Source organism: Aulonocara stuartgranti (genome assembly GCF_965226115.1).
Source record: "Aulonocara stuartgranti genome assembly, chromosome: 16".
NCBI lineage: Eukaryota > Metazoa > Chordata > Actinopteri > Cichliformes > Cichlidae > Aulonocara > Aulonocara stuartgranti.
This window is the reverse complement of record NC_138952.1, coordinates 22,334,399-22,354,073: the sequence shown is the minus strand read 5'-3', so window position 1 is coordinate 22,354,073 and position 19,675 is coordinate 22,334,399. Positions and strand designations below refer to the sequence as shown.

General features: G+C 40.0%; 3 protein-coding genes across 5 annotated transcripts; 1 reads left to right on the top strand and 2 right to left on the bottom strand.

Annotated features, from left to right (window-relative positions):
* Positions 1-4,280: 4,280 nt before the first annotated feature.
* On the bottom strand, positions 4,281-6,327 carry LOC309691479 (TLR adapter interacting with SLC15A4 on the lysosome). 2 transcript variants are annotated; one of them, XM_082509125.1, is made up of 2 exons: positions 6,251-6,327; positions 4,281-5,519 (listed from the first exon to the last, which is right to left on the bottom strand). In XM_082509125.1, exon 2 carries the CDS (start codon positions 5,515-5,517, stop codon positions 4,564-4,566), a length of 954 nt encoding a protein of 317 aa, XP_082365251.1. In that variant the 5' UTR covers positions 5,518-5,519; positions 6,251-6,327; the 3' UTR covers positions 4,281-4,563. The 2 variants fall into 2 exon arrangements, with proteins under 2 accessions (XP_082365251.1, XP_082365250.1); XM_082509124.1 differs by lacking the exon at positions 6,251-6,327 and adding an exon at positions 5,951-6,233.
* Positions 6,328-7,546: 1,219 nt separating this feature from the next.
* Positions 7,547-10,197, top strand: c9h13orf42 (chromosome 9 C13orf42 homolog; the record flags this gene model as incomplete). The annotated part of the gene is made up of 3 exons (XM_082508060.1): positions 7,547-8,014; positions 8,099-8,243; positions 9,953-10,197. Exons 1-3 carry the CDS (start codon positions 7,595-7,597, stop codon positions 10,195-10,197), a joined length of 810 nt encoding a protein of 269 aa, XP_082364186.1. The 5' UTR covers positions 7,547-7,594.
* Positions 10,198-11,927: 1,730 nt separating this feature from the next.
* rnaseh2b (ribonuclease H2, subunit B) lies at positions 11,928-18,464 on the bottom strand. Of its 2 annotated transcripts, XM_082507738.1 has the most exons (11): positions 18,150-18,463; positions 17,828-17,896; positions 14,564-14,671; positions 13,998-14,074; positions 13,641-13,755; positions 13,495-13,559; positions 13,284-13,389; positions 12,904-12,985; positions 12,773-12,818; positions 12,425-12,502; positions 11,928-12,094 (listed from the first exon to the last, which is right to left on the bottom strand). In XM_082507738.1, exons 1-11 carry the CDS (start codon positions 18,211-18,213, stop codon positions 11,984-11,986), a joined length of 921 nt encoding a protein of 306 aa, XP_082363864.1. In that variant the 5' UTR covers positions 18,214-18,463; the 3' UTR covers positions 11,928-11,983. The 2 variants fall into 2 exon arrangements, with proteins under 2 accessions (XP_082363864.1, XP_082363865.1); XM_082507739.1 differs by lacking the exon at positions 12,425-12,502 and having other exon boundaries at positions 18,150-18,464.
* Between the last annotated feature and the right edge of the window lie 1,211 nt (positions 18,465-19,675).

Genomic DNA, 19,675 nt, shown 5'->3' with positions numbered 1-19,675 from the left:
CCGTTCCACCACGTATATCTCCCAGTGTCAATCAGACAGTTACAGAGCAGGGCTGCCATTTAATGTTCCTGCATGCTGCCTCTTGTTCATTAGGTCAATCCACTGAATATAATCTAAGAAAAAAAAAGGCAATCGCTCAAGCGAAGTTGAGCTTCTGAACAAATGTTAATCGAATTAAGTGCTTCAATACACCAGCTGTAGTCTGAAATGCTTCCACTTGTGTGTGCGTTTACGTGTTTTCCTGCATGCGTGTGAGTCTGTGTGTAAATCTTTGAAGAACCCAAAAGATCTTGACTTTTAGTAGGCGCTAACAAATTATGAAAAGTCACAAAAAGAAATGTAAACATACGTGGCTGTTCCAATTAACAAGGCCGCATAGTAAAAGCTTTTTAAATAAAGGGAAGCCACAGAGTGCGAAAGGCATTAAAGCCACAATAGTGAGAGTGTATCCGGGACCTTGGTTTTGATATAAAATCCCATGGCCTTGCCTCCACTGCCCTCCATGTTAAAAGCTCTTTGTGACAAGGAAATTACTTTATGAACCTCTGAAAGACACTCCAACACTTCAACCTCCCCGTTAGTTTCATTGCTAGGCCATGAGAGAAGTGCATGTGCGTGCATGTGTTTTCACCACTCTCCGTCTGTCTTCTTTATTCATGTTTTCTCCAAAAACCATTCCTTCCCTTAAAGAAAAAAAAAACTCCACATAGCAATTTTTTTGAATTCTTTGTCCTTCTACTTGTAAAGCATTTGAAACCAAACGAGTAAAATAAAATCTGTAAATTATAAATCTGCTGAGAAGAAAATGTAAATAGCGTGCATAATTTATGTGAACGGTGAATTTGAGGGTCTCTAGGTAAACAGACTGTGAGATACTGCTTTATGTGGTGTTACCTTCAGCCCTTCAAACAATTCTTATAACCTCTGCTGGAACAACAGGTCTGTTTTTCTTCTTTTTTTTCCTCCAAGGTCTGTGGAAATTAGTTTATTTGAATGTGCTCACGCTGCCGGGCTTGGCATTGGGTGAATCATATTTATATGTGAGCGTTTGTGTTTAGGTCTGTAAGAACTTTGTTCCTTTAACATGTACCTGGAATGTTCAGTCCAGATAGAAGCAGAAATACCAAACATGTGTCTCTCTGGCCTTGAGACTTCACAGGGCTCCGACTGCGGCACTCAGCTCGGTAAACACATTTTCCTCCTGTGGCTTTCTGTTTGGAAAGGAAACAAGGAAGTTGATCAAACACTGGATCAGAAGGCCATGGCTACACTGGAGCCGCTGGTCTTTGAAAGTGGAGAAAAAAAGGGTGAAAAGAATGTGCAAAAACATTGTCCAGCCCTGCTAAAAATTATACATGTGCAATATTTTCCAAAAATAAATCTTGTGGTGTAGATATGCTTATCCTTATCTGAACAGATTTACACCCCAGTCCTGATGACATCATAGAGTCAGAGTAAAAGGGTGCACAAGATAGAGGACATTAACTGGCTGGATAGACACTGACTGTAAGGAGGAGGTGAAAAGGGGGAATAAAAGGTATAGAGGGGCAAAGCCATGAGGATTAAGTTAGGTGGCAATGCTTCCCCCTTGTGACTGACTATCAAACTGCAAGACTTACAAGAAAATCAGTGAAGCTCTTTTTTTGTAAGAGAATAAATAAAGATTTGAATGCCTGGAGCTATATCATGAAACCCAATTTGTTTAATTTCAGAATTTAAACAATTGTCCTGGGCTTTGAAATATACTGCTTAGATGCATGGGAAACACTCAATACTCCAAACATGCAGAAATTCACATTATATGAATAGTGCACAAGAAATTAATACTTGATAACATTTGGTTTTCAAACTAAATGTGATCATAAGCATTCCCATGTGTGGTTTCAAACATCATTTTAAGTTGAGCAAACAGATAAATGTCCAAAAAGCCTTCAAGTTCTTTCTGCAACATGACAACAACTCCAAAAAAAAAATACAGTTACAGCCATATAAAAAAAAAAAAAACCCTCAGCTAAACCCTCACAGGCTCGAGTACCCCTCCAAAGAAGGATGTGCCCCTGACAGAAGAATATGCCCCTCATAGCGTCGTGATCATCACTTAGTCTGGGATTACATGAGGGCAGATATCGACAAAAACTGTGTACAAGTACCCCAAGGTGAAGAGAACAACCTACCTGCCAATTATCCAGTTCTTTCAATGTCCACCTCAAAGAACTGTTGCTTTTTAAGGGCAACAATTTCTTACACCAGATATCAATTTTTGATCGCTTACTGACTTTCACCCAGCAAAGTGTGAAAGTTAAAGGAATAAAAATGAGCAAAAAAGCACATCTGAGTAAAATACATGGGCACAGATTTAAGTCAAGGGGAACTTTAACCTCACATCATGACTTTATTAAACCACCCTGAATTAAAGAAGCTTTAGAAATAAATATGTAAAGCTCCTACACAACCTTGCTCTACCATTGATTCAGCCTGACAGTTAGATAAGATTATCAGCGCTTTATGACTCCCGTTCTTCTCAGATTTTCTCTCAAGGAGAGTTTCAGAAGTAAGTTATCCATTAATAAGACAGCAAACTATTCAACTCAAAGACTGAGAAGTGAACAAAAGAGTAGCAGTAACTCAAAAACAGCACAAATGGAGCCAAACCCGTGAGTTAATTCAAGTCAGCTCGAGCTGAACTGCATACATACGGCAACATGTGTCACTCTCCTCACATCATATTCCAGACAAACTCTCCCATTTTCCAATCTCTCCCTCCAACAAATCAAACCTACTGTTAACACCCCAGCTCCCACCTGTAGGCTCTCAGCGGACGATTACTTATGATTCCACCGTGCACTGGCAAGGAGTGATGAGCACGCAACAAGATGAGAAACTATAACTACATTCAGCTACAATAACAGCTCATTTAAAATAAAACATAATAAGCGAAAGACACTGAGGCGTGGAAACATGATAAAAGAGGAATGACCTAAAGGACTGAGCTATAAAAAAAATCCAAGTATGATTTCTCAGAGATGTAAACAACTTTTTCCTGAAAGAAGCCAGTAACCGAGGATACTGGATAACATCTATTTGAGCAGGTGAAGAGAAGTCCGAGGTTAAACAACAGGTTATCAGTAAACGGCAGTGCGGCGGGGATGGAGGATGAAGCGCTGGGTCTGGCTGTGAATGGGTTTGCAGAAGATCAGAAAGGTTTGTGGGAGTAGGTCAGAACAGCGGGCAGTTAGACGGTCAAAGCCTTTTTCTACAGCTCACAGAGGAACTCCGAATCGTGCTTCAGGTGACTGATTTTTAGAGGGATCCTCTCTCTAATTACTTAAGGAGGCAAGAATCCGACCCCCCTAAAGTCATCATTTAAATGGATTTCAGAGTAGCCTCCAAAACCATGATCTATAGTATTTCATGCTAACATCAGAGAGTCAGACGATCAAAAGGACAATTATATAAACTAATTAGAGTCCTTAGGGGTTATTAAATGTCTCTAATTGGCTACATAACACATAAAATGACACATAGAGATAGAGGGAGCATTCATAAGTCACATTATAATATAAGTAATTTCATCAAGGGTGGGATATTAATCTGTGGATGAGTCAGTAAGGGGAAAGGTGATCTGCAAGACAAGAGAATAAATGACATGAGATGTACAAAAGTGCCTTTGTTTTCTTTCAATGATTTTCAGCAGTCTTGATTCATCTTTGTCCTCATCATACAGCTGAGTTCAAGGAAGAGTGGAGGAGGCGGAAATAGTCAGCTCGTGGAGTTTTCTTTTCATTCTTAAGGAGCAATTACACTCCTGGATGATGACTTTTGAATTAATAGAAAATCTGTTTCGTTAAAGCATGTATTCTCTTTTCATGTGCTGCTCAGACATCATGAAATCAAATTCTTTACATCTGCAGTCCTGATGGGGAGACTGGGGTAACAAACGACTCATGCAGCACTTGGTTACAGCTACATTTTTAGGTAACAGAGCCGATGAAGTTGCTGTGTGAAGCCTAGAATGACAGCGTGTTGATCGAAGGGCATTTCAAGGCTGCACTTTTGGATATTTGTTGCAAATTCAGTGTCTTCCCTCCTAGTTTCATCATAAACAGCCTTGTTTCCTTCGTGAAAAAAAAAAGTCAAATCTAATTAATCAGTGATCATTAAGCATGCAAAATGATCTTAGATGTGGCTGCACATAATACATAATGAGGCAGCATGCTGTTTTTGATTTCATGTTGTTCTGCTAGACCATCGATGTTCTTTTGAAAAACGGGAAGCAGCGGTTTCAGTTTTCAGTTCCTGTTTTTATTTTCTTTAGAAAGTTAAAGCTGCACTAAAGACAGGTAAACACAGATCCCAGTGTCATCACTGCAAATTCAATTTAGGATGCATAAATACGGCACATTTTCCAGGTAATTACTGCATAATCCCACGTAGAACTCTCATTTAACATCTTCTCAAGAGCTAATAAAATAAAAATGTGGTTTTCAGTCCAATCCTGGGTTTTTTCAGTGTTGTACTGAAATGAAAGGCAGTATTGAATGAAGGAGTTCCTTGACAGTGGGGTCACTCATTACTCTCTGTGAGTTGCTCCCTGGATGCCTCATTAGAAATCTGCAGAAAGGGAGTACTGATCTCACTTGACTGCATATCACCAGCGACTCGCAGGAAGCAGCTCAGGACCATGTCCTTGGCCAAGCCGGCCTCCATGTTGCCCTCCCGGCTGAGCTGCAAAGTGATTTGGTCCAGGCTGGTGAGGACCAGCTCTGAGCCCAGTAAAGGGCAAATGGCACTTGCGTCAGAGTCTGAACCAGGGGCTCCTTCTCTTGCCATATTCTCCATCATGTATTGCTGATACAGATCCAGGAGTTTTTGCTCCAGGTAGTGATTCAGAAGGGAGTTGGAAAATGGACCTTCATGCTCCTGGAGCAAAAAGCTCCGATCACGGCCGCTCCCCAGTCTCCACCGATTCGAACCTCCCCTCAGTGGAAACAGCATCCCATCCCGAGCTTCGTGTCCTTGGAGGGAATCTTCCACAGCTGGGGGCACATCACAAGACTGGATAAAGGGACCGACATCCGGTACATTGGCACACACCCTCAGCTCGCAATTATTAGCTGAGAGAGGCAGCACTTGGTCACCTGCAATATGAAGGTCACTGTAGTTTTTGCAAAAGCTCTGACAGAACGAGGGAACCAAGAAAGGGGTATCGCCACCTGAGTGAGCTTGGGCCGGGATCTCTATCTCTCGAGAGATCTGCCTGCCTAGATGAGCTCTCTGAAGATTTAAGGACTGCAAAGGAGAAATGTACAACTCAGCTGAAGCCCTTCGGTTGTCTGTAGTTATCTGCTCCGGGGAATTGTGATGAACAAGCGGAGCATGTCTGGTGGAACCTGGTATGAGGGCAGCAGCTGCTTTCTGTGACCCATAAGAATTCTGGAAAGCTGGCTTAGAAGGAAGGGAGTCCAGCTCTTCAAATTCACAGTAGGTCATGATCAGCAATCTGCCTTCACAAAGCATGGCTGCAAGAAAGAGCACATATTCAGAAGATGTATGCAGTGAGAGTAAAGGGAATTTAACATGTGATACGGATATATATATCTATATATATCTATATATATATATATATATATATATATATATATATATATATATATATATATATATATATTTGCAGCACACATCCCTACAGGCTTTTATTTAAGTGCATACAAACAGTATGCATTTGAATAAAGGCACCAAAACGGGACATAAGCAACACTGAGAGAACATTTTGCATAAGCATTATAAGAAGCATCAAACTATTTCTGCTGCACAATTGATCCCTGTTGAAAAGTCTTTGCAAACTATTTCAAAATTTAATTGGAGTTTAAGAAGTTACATGTAACAGAAGAATATGTTGGTTTAACACTTCCAAAGACTGTTCATCTATTAAAAAGAATGATCTTCCTACCTCAGATCTGAGTCACAGAAAAGCTTAAAACCTGTATTTTGGCACTAAACGTCCTAAAGCGGTTCTCTCAAAAGTCTGTTTTGGAGTCTGAACCTGGCTGTTGTTTTATACAACCCAAAAAGGAAGTGGGACTATCCCTTTTCACCTTGATCCCAAGTCTGCAAACTTCTGCTCTCATCATTAATGCATTTCAGCTTGTAATCTTTACAACTAATATGTTGTTTTCACTGGATTTAGCTGGTATTTTCCCTGATTATTTAAACCCTTTATACCTGGCAAACCTAAATAAGACGTGCCTACCTCCACATCAGATTTCCTTCTTGCACTATGAGGTAAAATGGTAGATGCTGGATGACAGCAAGGCGAGATGTGCGCTGTAAAAAGAAACCATTGATGTTTCATTTCCTCACAAAGCAGGTGTGCAACTGAGCTTTGCATAAAAGCAGAAAAGAAAGTCGTGTTTAATATGATAAAAATACAAGGAAACAGAAAGTTCCAGATAACTGATTCCTGTTTTCGTTTTATGGCAGATCACACCACAAATGTTTGAAGTACCTCAAAAATTTCACAGCGTTTCTTTATTAATTGTTGATTGTTTTTAGCTTAAACAGTTTTTTCCCATCCTCTGAGTTCACAGCAAAGCAGAATTGGTAACTTCACACTCAGTTATGTGACCACAAATAATCATTTCCTCCTTGATGCTTTGCCTATTCTTCAGGCACTGAACTGTCAAAGTCACTTGAGCCCAGAGGCTTTGATGGTCGTGAAATAGTTTCTTTTTCCTCACTTGACTCAAGCTTTGCTGTAGTGCAGCTATACACTGAAGTCTAAATCAGATATGTGGTGAAAGTGTTGAGAGGTTTCAGGCGTTATTTATGGCCTGGATTTTTTCGAGATGAAAGCCCCTTGTCGGCTTGAAGGACTCCTTTCTGTCCAGACTTCCTCTGCTTGTGATAGGGAACTCCAACAATAGCAGTGCATGAAACATGAGAGAAAGTTATTTCTTATTAATGAAGAAAGGAAACCTAATATATAACAGCATAAACTCATGAGGCTGTTAGGTTGTTCATGCAGCTGAATTATAAGTCTCGAAAGCACAAAATACCACCAAAGTCTAAACGAGTAAACCCATGTGTAACTGCAGCTTTCTGCTTCTGATTATCTTTCGTTTTCTCTAGTATCAGGTGTGTAAACAGGTGGCTTCACAGCTATAGTCGCTAAAACTAAAAGGTCCAGAGTTTCATTGGTGGCTGTAGTTATTTTGTCCACTTAATCTCCTGTGGGTTAAGATATCTGACACAGGTCTGCTGCTCAGTAATGGGAGCGCAAAGTGTAGAGTTACCAACCCGTTGCTACAGCAATGTTGCTGAGCAACATCCGATAACATTAAGGACATGCTGAGATCAGGTTAGACACCTGTCTCACGTCTGCTCTTGTAGCACAACAAGGTAGCAGTTTGGCAATTTCAGCACCCTGGACAGCTTCTGGTCCCGTTGAACAGCTCCAGCAAAGATGTGATAAGGACTCCCATAAAGGACAACAACTGTTTTTTGTTGGTTTGTACTTTTTTTGTATATGGATAAATGGTGTGCAAAGGGGAACTGGAGAGCAGGTCTGTCAACATGACATACTGTCCTTAGAGGAATGTTCAGAAAGATCAATAATGTGTTCCGTCCCAACCATCATGGACAGAGAGGTCGGGATGGTGGTGGTGGTAGTGGGTGTCGGGAAGAGCAGGACTACCACAACGCTTGCACTGTCAGGCTGGTGCGCAGCACCTCCATGCTCGTTGTAGGAGAGAAAACTCAGGCAGCTGCGGGCTCGACTTTAAAACGGAGCAAAAGCACAGTGAGCATCGAGTCGACCTTGTACTATTATCAGAGACAAGAGGACAGGATATGGCTGTACTCACAGAATCAGAACTGCCTTGAATACCTGGAAGCGCTTGTGGCTCTGAGGAGGCAGTACATGAAGAGTGTGAGCGACTTGAAGGGTACAGACGCAAAGGCCACAGTTTCTTCCAAGAAGAAGCCTGCGCCCTCGCCGCCTAAAAAGGAGGGACCGGTAAGCTTAAACCAAGCAGCCAATATCACATGGAAGGAAATATCAAAAATGTTTTCTTTTTTCTTCTATCATTTTACACCACAGATATCAAGAGCCAAACCCTCAGCACCCCCAGTTCCAACTGAGGACGACACTTTGCAGTTCTTTGATGCGGTCATTGCCAGCTGTGACAGCGAACCTCTGCGCAAGCCATACAAGGATGATGGGCACGCAGACGTGGATTTTATTGGTGAGTTTGAAATTCCAGCATTTAATTTGAGTAATGCTGGAAGTGAGAGAGGATCATTGAACCTTAAGACAACCTGGAAACCTACGAGCAGTGAAGTCACCTACGTGATAAAGCCACCAACAGCTTGTTTGGATATTCTGTTTTGGATGTGATGTGAGACTTAAACTGCAAAAGCAATGATTAAATTGGTTCAGTCAAAATCAGAATATTTACTGTGATTTGCTAAACGTGATATAGGCTTTCTGTTTCACAGCAAACTGCCCTGCTTACATTCATGCATTCATAAGCCACTGATGCAGCTGACTAAGTTAAACATGTAAAAAGGGCTTTTATGCCATTTTTGAATGCACGCACCACATGGTCAAAGGTGCTTGATCTTTAAGTAGGCTACCCTAACGTCTTCTTGTTGTGGCTTCACCACAGCAGATCATCTGCCTCCATCTTCCCTATTTCCCTAACATCCTCCTCTGTCACACCAACCCTCTGCATGTCTTCACTACATCCATGAATCTCTCTGGGTTTTTCCTGGTTTCTTCCTGCCTGGCAGCTCCATGTTCAACATCCACTATCCCTCCTCAACTACACAAGGTTAATTCAACAGTCGACGTCGTGTATTTTGCAGATTTAGATACAAAACATGATAAACTATTAGGTTCACTCCTCCACCAAGGCCTCACCAATCTCTTATTTTCAAATTAAATGATACGGATCCAATTTTAAATGCGGTCTGCCTTTACCCATGATCACTTTTTTTCTTTTTTTTCCGCATTATGTTGCTGAACGACTGATGGCACTAAAAAAAGGCCCATCTCTGCCCACTCCAGACATGTAAAAACAATGTAATCAGAAAAGGTGTGTATTGGTATCAGTATTAAGCTTATTGCTTGTAGCAGTAAAGAAAAATGCTTCTAAAGATTTATCTTTGTTTATCTTTATCTGATGAGTTTAAACACAAGAGCAGTGGTGCCACACTGAATTAAATGCAGCAATTGTTATTAAACTATGTTAATTAGACCGGTAGACATAATTTGGGAGATATAAATATACACTGACTGAGCTGTTTGAGGCCAGATCCATAATTTCAGTTCAGCTGCTGCTAAGGATTAGATTCATTCATCCTGGAGAGGTTTACAAAACAAATATATCAAATATCAGGCTTTCGTGAATCCTTTCACGGAGGCTGTTTAAACCCGGTAAACATGGGTGACCCAGTAGCTCCACAGTGTATTGGTTTACACATTTATTTAACAAGGGAAAAATCCCCAGCTCATTCCCAGGAGGACACACCCCTGTGTGGTTGTGTCATGAATGGCACCTGGAGTACAGATCTGCCAAATCAAATATGCAGAGCTACCTATTGTGGCAGGTCCTTGTGAAGGGAGCAGCTAAAAGCAGCTCTTTAAACACCTACAACCCAGTGAAAATATTCTCATTAATAAAAGCCATGAGTACAAGTCAAGAAAACAGTAAAACAAAGTAGTTGAAACACTGAGAATTCCAGCTTGAGCTCACCCCATTGACAACTCAACCTCACAGGGAAAGTATGAAATAATGAAAATAATGATTATTTTACGTTAGGCTTTGAAAGCTCCTTTCAGACAGCGCATCGATGCTAACAGCAAAGCTTTTCTTTCAACTAGCTTTAATTATGGCTGCCACTTGCACATATACTAAATGCTTCCTCGGGTTCTTGTCATTTCCTCCCACAGTGGCCTCCAGCTCGGCCGAACATGACCTCCACTCTAACTGGGTCTTGCGAGTTCCTCGAGTCTCAGATGCTTCGGACCAGACAGCAGTTCCTGACTGTGCCAACGAAAGGATCCCCACGAAGAAGAAACAGAGCGGGTCTACGAGCAGCAGGCTGCGACTTCAGAGAAACCCGATCCACCTGCCCAAAGTGGTGGAGAGCGCATTCCAGACACTGCGCTTCAAGTCCAAATTAAAGAAGCAATGAAGCTTAGTGGACATTGAAATCAGTAGCACTGCCACACTGATCATTTGACACCAGTAAAATAAATAAATAAAGCTGTGCAGACAATTACTTAGTTTTTAATAAAGAAAATAATTTTATTAAAGCAAAAGCAGCCAGCTGTTGAAATATATTTTAACCCTTGTGTTCTAAAATTTCGCTTTTCCTTGGCAGAGACTTGAACATGTCACAGTAAGAAATGCACAAGTGATAATATTTCATATTAATAAGGATTTCACTCTGTTAAAGTGTCCTTTTGGTGCACCTCTGCATTACAGTGTCAACCCCAAATAACTTCATATTGAAAAACACAGCAATCATGACATCAGGGCCATTACATATTTATATTTCAACATTGGATGTGCTAAAGCAGCAGAAGACCACAACAGGTGTCACTCCGGTCAGTTAAGAACAGGAAACTGAGGCAGCAGTTCACACAGGCTCATCAAAACATGTTTAGAAAGATGTTGCCTGGTCTTGATTTCCACTACCACATCTAAATTTTTGGGTCAGAATTTTGTGCAAACAATCTGAAAGCATGGATCTATCTTGCCTTGTATTAACAGCTGCTGGTAGTGTAATTGTGTGGGGGATATTTTTTCCTGCTGCTTTAAACACCACAATTTAACAGGACTATTGCTATTGACCATCACTTTGTGACCTCAGTTACCCATCCTCTGAAAGCAATTATGTTAAAAAGACTAAAAATGAAGGTACCAGACGGCCTACAGTCACCACATCCCAGTCCTTTCGAGCACCTTTGGGATGTGGTGGAACGAGAAATTCAAATAACAGATATTCAGCAAGCAAATCTGCAGCAACTGTGTGACAAAATCACATCAACACGGACCAAAATCTCTGAGGAATCTTTTCAGCACCTTGTTGAATTGATGCCACTGAGAATTTAGGAACTTCGGAGGGCAAAATGGGCTTCGATCTAGTACCAGCAAAATGCATGTAATAGTGTCCAAGTGAGTACTGATTTCAGATACATATCAATTTGATGACACTTGATGACACTAAAGATCCAACTTGGATCATTTTTGTATACTCTAAAATAAAAGATCAGGAAATTCTTTTGATATCGTGAAGAATTTTTTTTTAAACCTATCTTTTAATGTCTATTTTAAACTGAACAAAGTGAGGGTTAAGTATTGTGTTTGATACAGAATTTTGTACAGTAGTGTACAGGTAAGACCCAAGGAAAGGTTGGAGTCCTCTGAGGTATCAAAACCAACTGAAAAATGTAACAATGGCTCCTTTCAAAGTCAGAGCGCTTCATGTGAGAGAGAAGTTCAGCAAGTCCAAGGACTGGGCTGTGTGAATAGCTCAAAACCAGCCAAAGTTATTGTATTTATCATTGCTAAAGTTAAAATAGTTGTAAACATGAAAAGTCAATAAAACACAATCTACCTGACCTAACTTTTATGGTATACAGCGAGTGTTGCATTATTGGTTTTATTTTCCCAGGGTTACAAATACCTGTCACTCAATTTCAGGATACAGAGGATCTGAATGAATGTTTAGGTACTAAAGTAGGATTAAAGAAAGTCTTTGTGTAGTTTGTGGTTGTTGCAAAAGAAGTATGCAGAAACTTAAATGAACCCATATCATCTGAAATGTTTTTTTAAATATTATATATTTATCCGTTTAAAAGGAATGCTAAATTACGTGCCACGATCCCTTTACCTTCAAAGTATTTAAAAAGAAAGTACTTTCAAATACTTTTTTTTCTTTATTAGAAATGTCACAAATCAAACACAAACAGCATTCATTTCTTTTCTGCTTTGACCTTGGGGCTGAAAAAGGACGACATGGGCTTCATGCCTGTCTTGTCCACCTTAGCTAGACTTTTCTGAGCTGCCGTCATCTTCTTGGGCGGCTGAAATGCAAAAAAGAAAAATCAATATAACACAACGCCCTTGTGTGGAGACAGCAGGAAATTAATTACATAACATCAACTTCAATTAAATCTACAAGGTAAAGGCCACAGCCTTGTGAATACACGATGTACACCAGGCTTGAAGAAAGCGATCGCCAAACAAAAACTGCACGAACAATCAGCGTCTTAAAAAAAAAACACAAAGAAAGAAAAAGAAATAGAAAAAGCTAAAATAACAGCAAGCTTTGGTCATTATCATGTAATTACAACGAAGATAAAACCACCAGACGCTCCACATGCTTTAGTCTATTCCAGCAGACATACACTCACTTTGCGCGCAAAATCTGCACTGTTGAATTTGGTGTAGTCTTCTCCAGCCTCCACCGGCTTGTCTGAAAGTTTCCGCTTCTGCCAAACGAGGAAGTAAGACAGGCTTTTCATGACTAAAACCACCGAGCTATTTTTCCACAGAACCACCACTACAAGCTCTAATGTCCTCACACTATAAGCCAAGTTAACCCCACACAAGCGCAGGCAGAGGATTTCCCCTGTGAAACATGCAACACTTTACAGTAAGGTGGATGAGTGCATGAAGAGTGCACGGCATCTACGACAGCAAGCAGAACTGAAAACATGCAACACCACATATATTTGCACCTAAGTGGGAAGAGCTCATACCTTAGAAGGAGGCTCGGTCTCCTTTGGGCTTGTGAGCTCTGGTAACCTATGAAGCACAATAAGAGATGTGCTTGATCTGCAGTGGCGTTAATACCATTACTCATTAAGATGTTCATCATTCATCAACTTACCCCAAGTGTGTGAGGAGGGCTTTGCTCAGGTCTTCAGTGATATACTCTGATATCAGGCCGTGGGAATACCGTATGAAGTCCTCTGTATCGTTAAATAAGAGATACAAATAACCAAAATCGCCCTGTTTGATTATTTCTGTATTTCTTTATGACCGAGAGATTTAAAAACTTAAGGTCAGGGAATTGTTTAAGTGATCTGTGAGTCAACATAATCTATAAACAAAAACTTTGCAGCGCTACTGCCATCTGCTGGTCAACAGTCTTCCTAGGAAGAAACTATTTAAGCCCAAATATGTCTTCTCGGGTTAAGAATGAGGCAGAAAATTCAGATGGTTGAGAAATGGGAATCATCTTAAAAGCGTTAAGTGGTCTTAAGTTACCCTCTTGGTTGTCTGTCTCTGACTTTACTCTGACATATGTTGAGGACTTCACTCCTTCTCCCACAGAGACATTTTTTTTCTTTAAGGCAATAACTGTCCTCTCCACCTATTAAAAATACATACATAAAGAAAATGTGCAGCATGTGCAAAAAATAAGCATGCATTTTCAGTGTTGTATTGCATTGAGCAAAAATAGATTTTCAATAAATACCTTTTTCTTTAACCAGTTCATGGTTTTCTCTTGACTGTATCGATGATACATCTGGCTTTCCACCTCTGGAACACAACATTTGGACAAAGCATCCAGCTTGACCTTGTAGCTTCATGAATCCCAGTATCTTTAAAAGTAAAATTCACCTTTTTCCTCAGCGATGTGGTGCAAGGAGGCCAGGGTACGAGCGCAGCTAAGCAGCCTCGAGCAAGCTGGGAATTCTTCATCTTTAACAACTTGATCCACACGCTGGAACTTTTCCTGAGCAACACATTAAGGGATGAAACAGTCAGGTCCACACGTTTTTTTGACAATGACATAATTTTTGTAATTTTGCCTCTGTACACAAAAACTTATAATGTATTCAATATAGTTAAATCCAAGCAAGTTTTTCTGAACTTGCTCTACTGTTCTGTGCCTTATGAAACAATATCTAATGTCTCTGTAATGCTATGCTGAAATTGAAAAATGTTTCACTTAATTGTATGTAAGCCTCTTCTTACCTCTTTGCCAGATTTGATCAAATATGGCAAAATTAGAAAGAGAGGATCCAAAGGTGTTACAAAGATCAGTCTCCCATCTGATTAAAAAAAGAGAGAAAGACAACTGGTAAAGCAAAGACACGTAATTAGCATCTGATTAAATTTTGCTATAGGACAGCAAACTAAATAACTGCGAGACATCAGCTGAAAATTCATAAATTTTTCTATGACTTAATCAATAAATTGTTGATTAAATAAAAAGAAAACTATTACAAATACAGTTAAACTGCATCGCAGTATGCAAACCTGTGAATCACAGACCTGAGCTGTCAGCTTGGTGTATGATGTCATGTTATAGGTAAGCTGTATGTTGAATCCATTTGTCAGTATTTATGTCCAATGTAAAAGGAGCTTCTGAATAGATCATTTGGCTTCTATGGACTTCAACCAAGCTGGAATAAGCCCTGATTGCAAAACTCTTCCCATCAGACAAATATAGCTGATGCAGATTCAAGATAAAATGAACCGACATCATAGCTGTGTAATTATGATCAGACTGATTCAGTTTACTCTGGAATGAGACCCACCTCTCTGCACAGCCTGGCCAACAAACCAAGAGTGGAAATCATCCTCAAATGCTTTGACCTCATACAGCATCACATCCCCACAACCCAACATGTACAGAGATGCTGCATCTGCAGGATTTAAAAAAAAAATGAAAAAAGGAGGAAATGTGTTATTTCAGTTCTGCTTCTGCAGTTTACAAAACACAGAATTAGCCCAGTTTAACACCTGATGGGAAACGTGAAAAAAAAATCTATTTTTGAGGTTCTGTTTTAATCCAATCCAACTTTATTTATATAGCGCTTTTAAAAACAACAAAGTTGACCAAAGTGCTTTCCAATAATAAAACAGAGATAACAGTTAAAAACCATATATTAAGCATACAATGAAATCAATAAACAAAATAAATATATAATTGAAAAAGAAGATAAAAATAAATCAATGTGAGTTTTAAATGTGAGTATGGATGCTTGTGTCCGCCATTTTAAAAAAAAGTATTCATAACTCGAAATTTCGACTTATTTTCTCATAATTTCAACAGTAGTAACTCGAAATTTCGAGTTAGCTCTGCCAATCAGTAATCTACGCACTCAAAACTGGATTGCAACAAATTGGCGCTTTCAAGAGTACGTTTGCTGATAGTAACGCATGTGATTCAGCTAATAACACCAGGATTTCATAATTTGTGAAGCCACACTGAAAATAATCAGCAATTTGTGCATTCATGACTGGCTGTAATACTGGTAGCTTAACTGTAGCATTTGGAGCTGAGGGCTTCAGCTTCCGGATAACAAGGAAATGACGTCATTCACGTAGATAACTGATTGGCAGCACTAACTCAAAAGATAACTCGAAATTTCAAGTTATGGATACTTTTTTTTTAGTGGTGGAAATGGGTTTCCATATGTGAGACAGTTTTACACCCCAATTTCCCACTCCACTGATTAGCCCTTAATAACACAAAGGAAAGTGGGAAACATCTCAAGGATTAGAAAAGTTTTAGATGACCAAAAATTGAAAAAAAAAAATGTTAATTGTACAGAAAGCAGTTTTTCTACACCACTGTTTTTAATTCTTAAAAAAGTTAATACAATCAATCCCTACATGTACACCACCTAACTTCCAACCCTTCTGCCTGTTGAAGGGACAGTAACTATTTTGTCCACTATTTGGACAATACTGTATTCCAAGAGGTACTGCTGGAATACATTATTGCTACCAGAATCCTGCTTGGTCTGGAGTTCAGTCTATAGCTAGCTAATGACCCAAAAGATTAGAAGACAGAATGATGAGTTTCAAAGCAGAAAAACTGGCCCAGATTCAAGATTTCAGCCTGACTGACCTGCTTTGGGTTCATCTGGACAAAAGCAACACAAATTAGCAAGTGCAACACACCTGCAGAAGCACTGAAACAAAAATTCAAACATTATTGTGTGTTTGCTTGGAGAATTAGTGAAAATTTTGTAATTTAATTTTCTATCATTCTTTTTATAAGATATATACTTGTTTTTAATTTCACAGTATATTGAGACATGACACTACATGCTAATCAAGATCAAGTGGCTTTATTGTCATTCGAACCATGTGTAGTGGTACAGTACACAGTGAAACAAGACATCATTCCTCCAAGACCATGGTGCTACATATGACATATAACAGACAATCAACACAGGACTGCATGAAGTGCAATGTACAAAGATTGCAACAAAAACAAAGACAGTGCAACACCAGAGAGAACAGAACGACACAGACACAACAGTGCAATAGAAATCTGCAAAAGACTCAGTATTGTGCAAAAATTCACTTGGTGTATGAAGGAGTGCATGTGTGTGTGTGTGTGTGTGTGTGTGTGTGTGTGTGTGTGTGTGTGTGTCAGTCCAGCCTCAGCAATTTTGATTATCAATTAAAAATCAATGAACTGCAACTGAATTAAAAAAATAAATAAATCACACATTAGAAAACAAAAAGGCATAATCCATAAGTCCAAACCAACAAGTAACAAAACAAGTGTGTGAATATAGACATTACCCTGCTAAGTGTTCTGGGTTGGCACAGGTTATGATTTAGTGACATCTTGTTGAATTTTAAGTTAATATTTAATTAAAACAAAGCATCGCGAAGGCCCACGGTGGGTGTTGACGCGATGTGATTTCTGCCCAGTGCTCTGAATGTCAAAGTGAAGAAATTCAATGAAGCGCGGGTAAACGGCGGGAGTAACTATGACTCTCTTAAATCAAAAGAAGCAAACAGTGGTCAGATTTTCTTTTACAAAGCTGCTCAGAGCTGATGTTAAAGTTTTCTCCTTTGTTAGTTTAACTGCTCTCAAATCTCTTGCAGCAGCTACGTGTTGATCTCAGAAGTCGGGAAAGAGCATGCAGTGAGGCTGGACGTTATGGTTGCACACTATGTTCTGTGATGGTAACACACAGTAAGAACAGAAAGAGTTTAAACTAAACCAAACATAGCAGGATGTCAACCCAGAGCCACCCACACAAAACTTTAATCTACTGATATACGTTCAGTGATCAGCATTACTTTAGAAACACAGGCTTGTAAAGCCCGTAATCTGCTGTTATCGATAAGTTACAGCCTTCTTCTTCTTCTTAGCATTTGCACAGTATCTTGACAATTTAAAACATCCTGTCTCAGAGTGATGCTGAAAGATTTATTTATGCATTTACTGGTTCTAGCCTAGACTCCTGTAATTCATTATCAGGTTTATCTCATAGCTCCCTGAAAAGCCTTCATTTGATCCAAAGCAAGAGTATTGACAGGGACTAAAAAGAGAGACTTTTATCTCTCCCACATTGGCTTCTCTTTATTGGCTCCTTGTTTAATTAAGAATCAAACTTTAAATCCTTTTCCTCTCATACAGGGTCTTAAATAATCAGGTCCCATCTTATCCTAAAGGCCACGTAGTACTATATAAACCAAATTGAGCACATCACTTTCAGACTGATGATTTACTTGTGGTTCCTAGGGTATTTAAAAGTAGAATGGGAAGCAAAGCCTTCAGCATTCTGGTCCCTCTTCTGTGGAACTAGCTTTGGATTTAGGAGACAGACACCCTATCTACTTCTAAGATCAGGCTCAAAACTTGATAAAGCATACAGTCCAGGGTGCCTAGACTAATGGCACATAGTTTCTCGGTGTGCCAGTTTCTCTTATTTCCATTGCATTTTATATGATAGAAGTTTAATTTCATCTAAAGGTTTACTCACTTAATGATAATGACATGAACACCAAGTTTCAGAGCTAGACCAAAGTATATAAAGACACAATCAGACCTGTTGATGGATTCCTTAGTCTCACAAAAACTGGATCACCGTCGTGCTTGTGTGTGTCGATGGCAGAGTCTGCAGACATCAAAACAGACACCACATGATAATTCACCACTATTTCTCTTTCTTATTCTTCTTATAACAAATATGCCAAGCTTTAATTTATTATTATAGCATGTAGTTTAAGACAAGAGCATGGCAGCCTCCATAAAAGCTCACAACACCACCAGCAGTTACATCAGTTATTACACCTATCAACGCTTAATAACTGCTTGCAAAGTGCGCAGCAAGCTAGCTCAGTTAGCTCATACTACACTCTCTAACCCACCTGGAGCGATGACAACCCAGCTGTCATTATCTACGTTTGACGTTCGCTTCTTTTTAGTAGCCATGTCGTATAGTTGTGTTAAGCGCGTAAGTTAACTTTTTTTTTTTTTACTTAAAAACAGTGATGGCCTACTCAAGAGCGTGCTCAGAAAGCTCAGAAAAGGCGCCTCTCTGCGTTCACTTCCGGTTTGTGTCACACGGGACAAAACATTGCATTGTTTATCCGCAGTTGGCTTATTTTCTGTCCCTTTTGGAGGGAAAGTCTGGTCGTTAAAAAAAATAAATGGATGCCGGGGTGTCAAGACCTCAAAACAGTGAAACGTAGACTTTTAACTTTAACCTTTTACACACTTGCTGTTGTAGTAGTGGTACGTTCCGCGGTGACGTCAACCAGCGTGTAAATTCGCGGTAGAGCCGCTAGAGGTCGCCCAACAACTTTTATTAGAATTCCTGTAATAAGATGATATTTGTCTTCCACAGTTTACCTACCAGATCCTTACCTGATGGGCTGTTTCTGAAATTCTCCAGTTTTGAGCCTCTGCTCTCAGGTGCAAGATGTTTGGTGGCCGGTTTGTCCTTTGGCACACTGGCACGTAACAGATTGGGCGATCCATCTGTCCTTCAATAAGAGGAAGGCATCTCTCACGCTCTCTCAGGATATGACAGTGTGTGTCCCAGTTGGTTTTCAGTGAGTCACTTGTTTTGTTTTGATTCTCTGTTTTTTTTTACACTATTTGCGAGCATCCTCAGATGGGGATGTGTAGGATGCTAGTGTGTGTTTTCAACCCTCTTATTAGTTAACAATAGCTGCGTCATCGATTTGTTTAACTGTTCAGGGGTCCCTGTGATATGTTTATGTAGGGGTTTTTTTTAGCTGTTGATTTCCCTGTCTTCTAAAGACACCCACAGCACAGCCCATTAACAGGTTTTTAATTAGCTTGTTTTGGTAATGAGGAAGGGAGGGATTTGTGTGCTGGGTGACTGAGCTTTTAAAACATCACCGCTCAGCGTCCCTGTGGGAGCAGCATGATGTAGGGGAAAACTTGAGTCTCCACATGGTAACCTATGGGTTTATGTTTTTCCCTGCTTGTGCATTTTCGTGCCACCTCTTTGGGCATTCTCTGCTCTTTTGTGTCGTTTTCCTTTTTTGGTCCATTTAAAAATAATGTTGCCTCACAGGCCCATTTGCCCAGATTTGAGCAACACATGCTCTAAAACCCAGTCTCAGCTCCTCCTTGAAATCAGTGAGATTTATGTTGCTGTAGTCTGTGGCAAAGAGAGCGTGGGTGAGATATTGTCTGTGAATTACTTGTTTTATGGGCCTCGGGAGTATCATACACAACAGTCTGTGCAGCTAAACAGAATATTCCATGAAAGCTTTCTTTCATTTTGGGCTGCTTGAGGGAATGTCTGTGTTTCTGACAGCCAGGCAGAACAACAGCGGCCTTTCTGATACTCTGGACCATAGACAACCCCAGAGAGCCGAGTCCTCTGTCACCAGCATGCAGACGAGAACAAAGCGGGGTC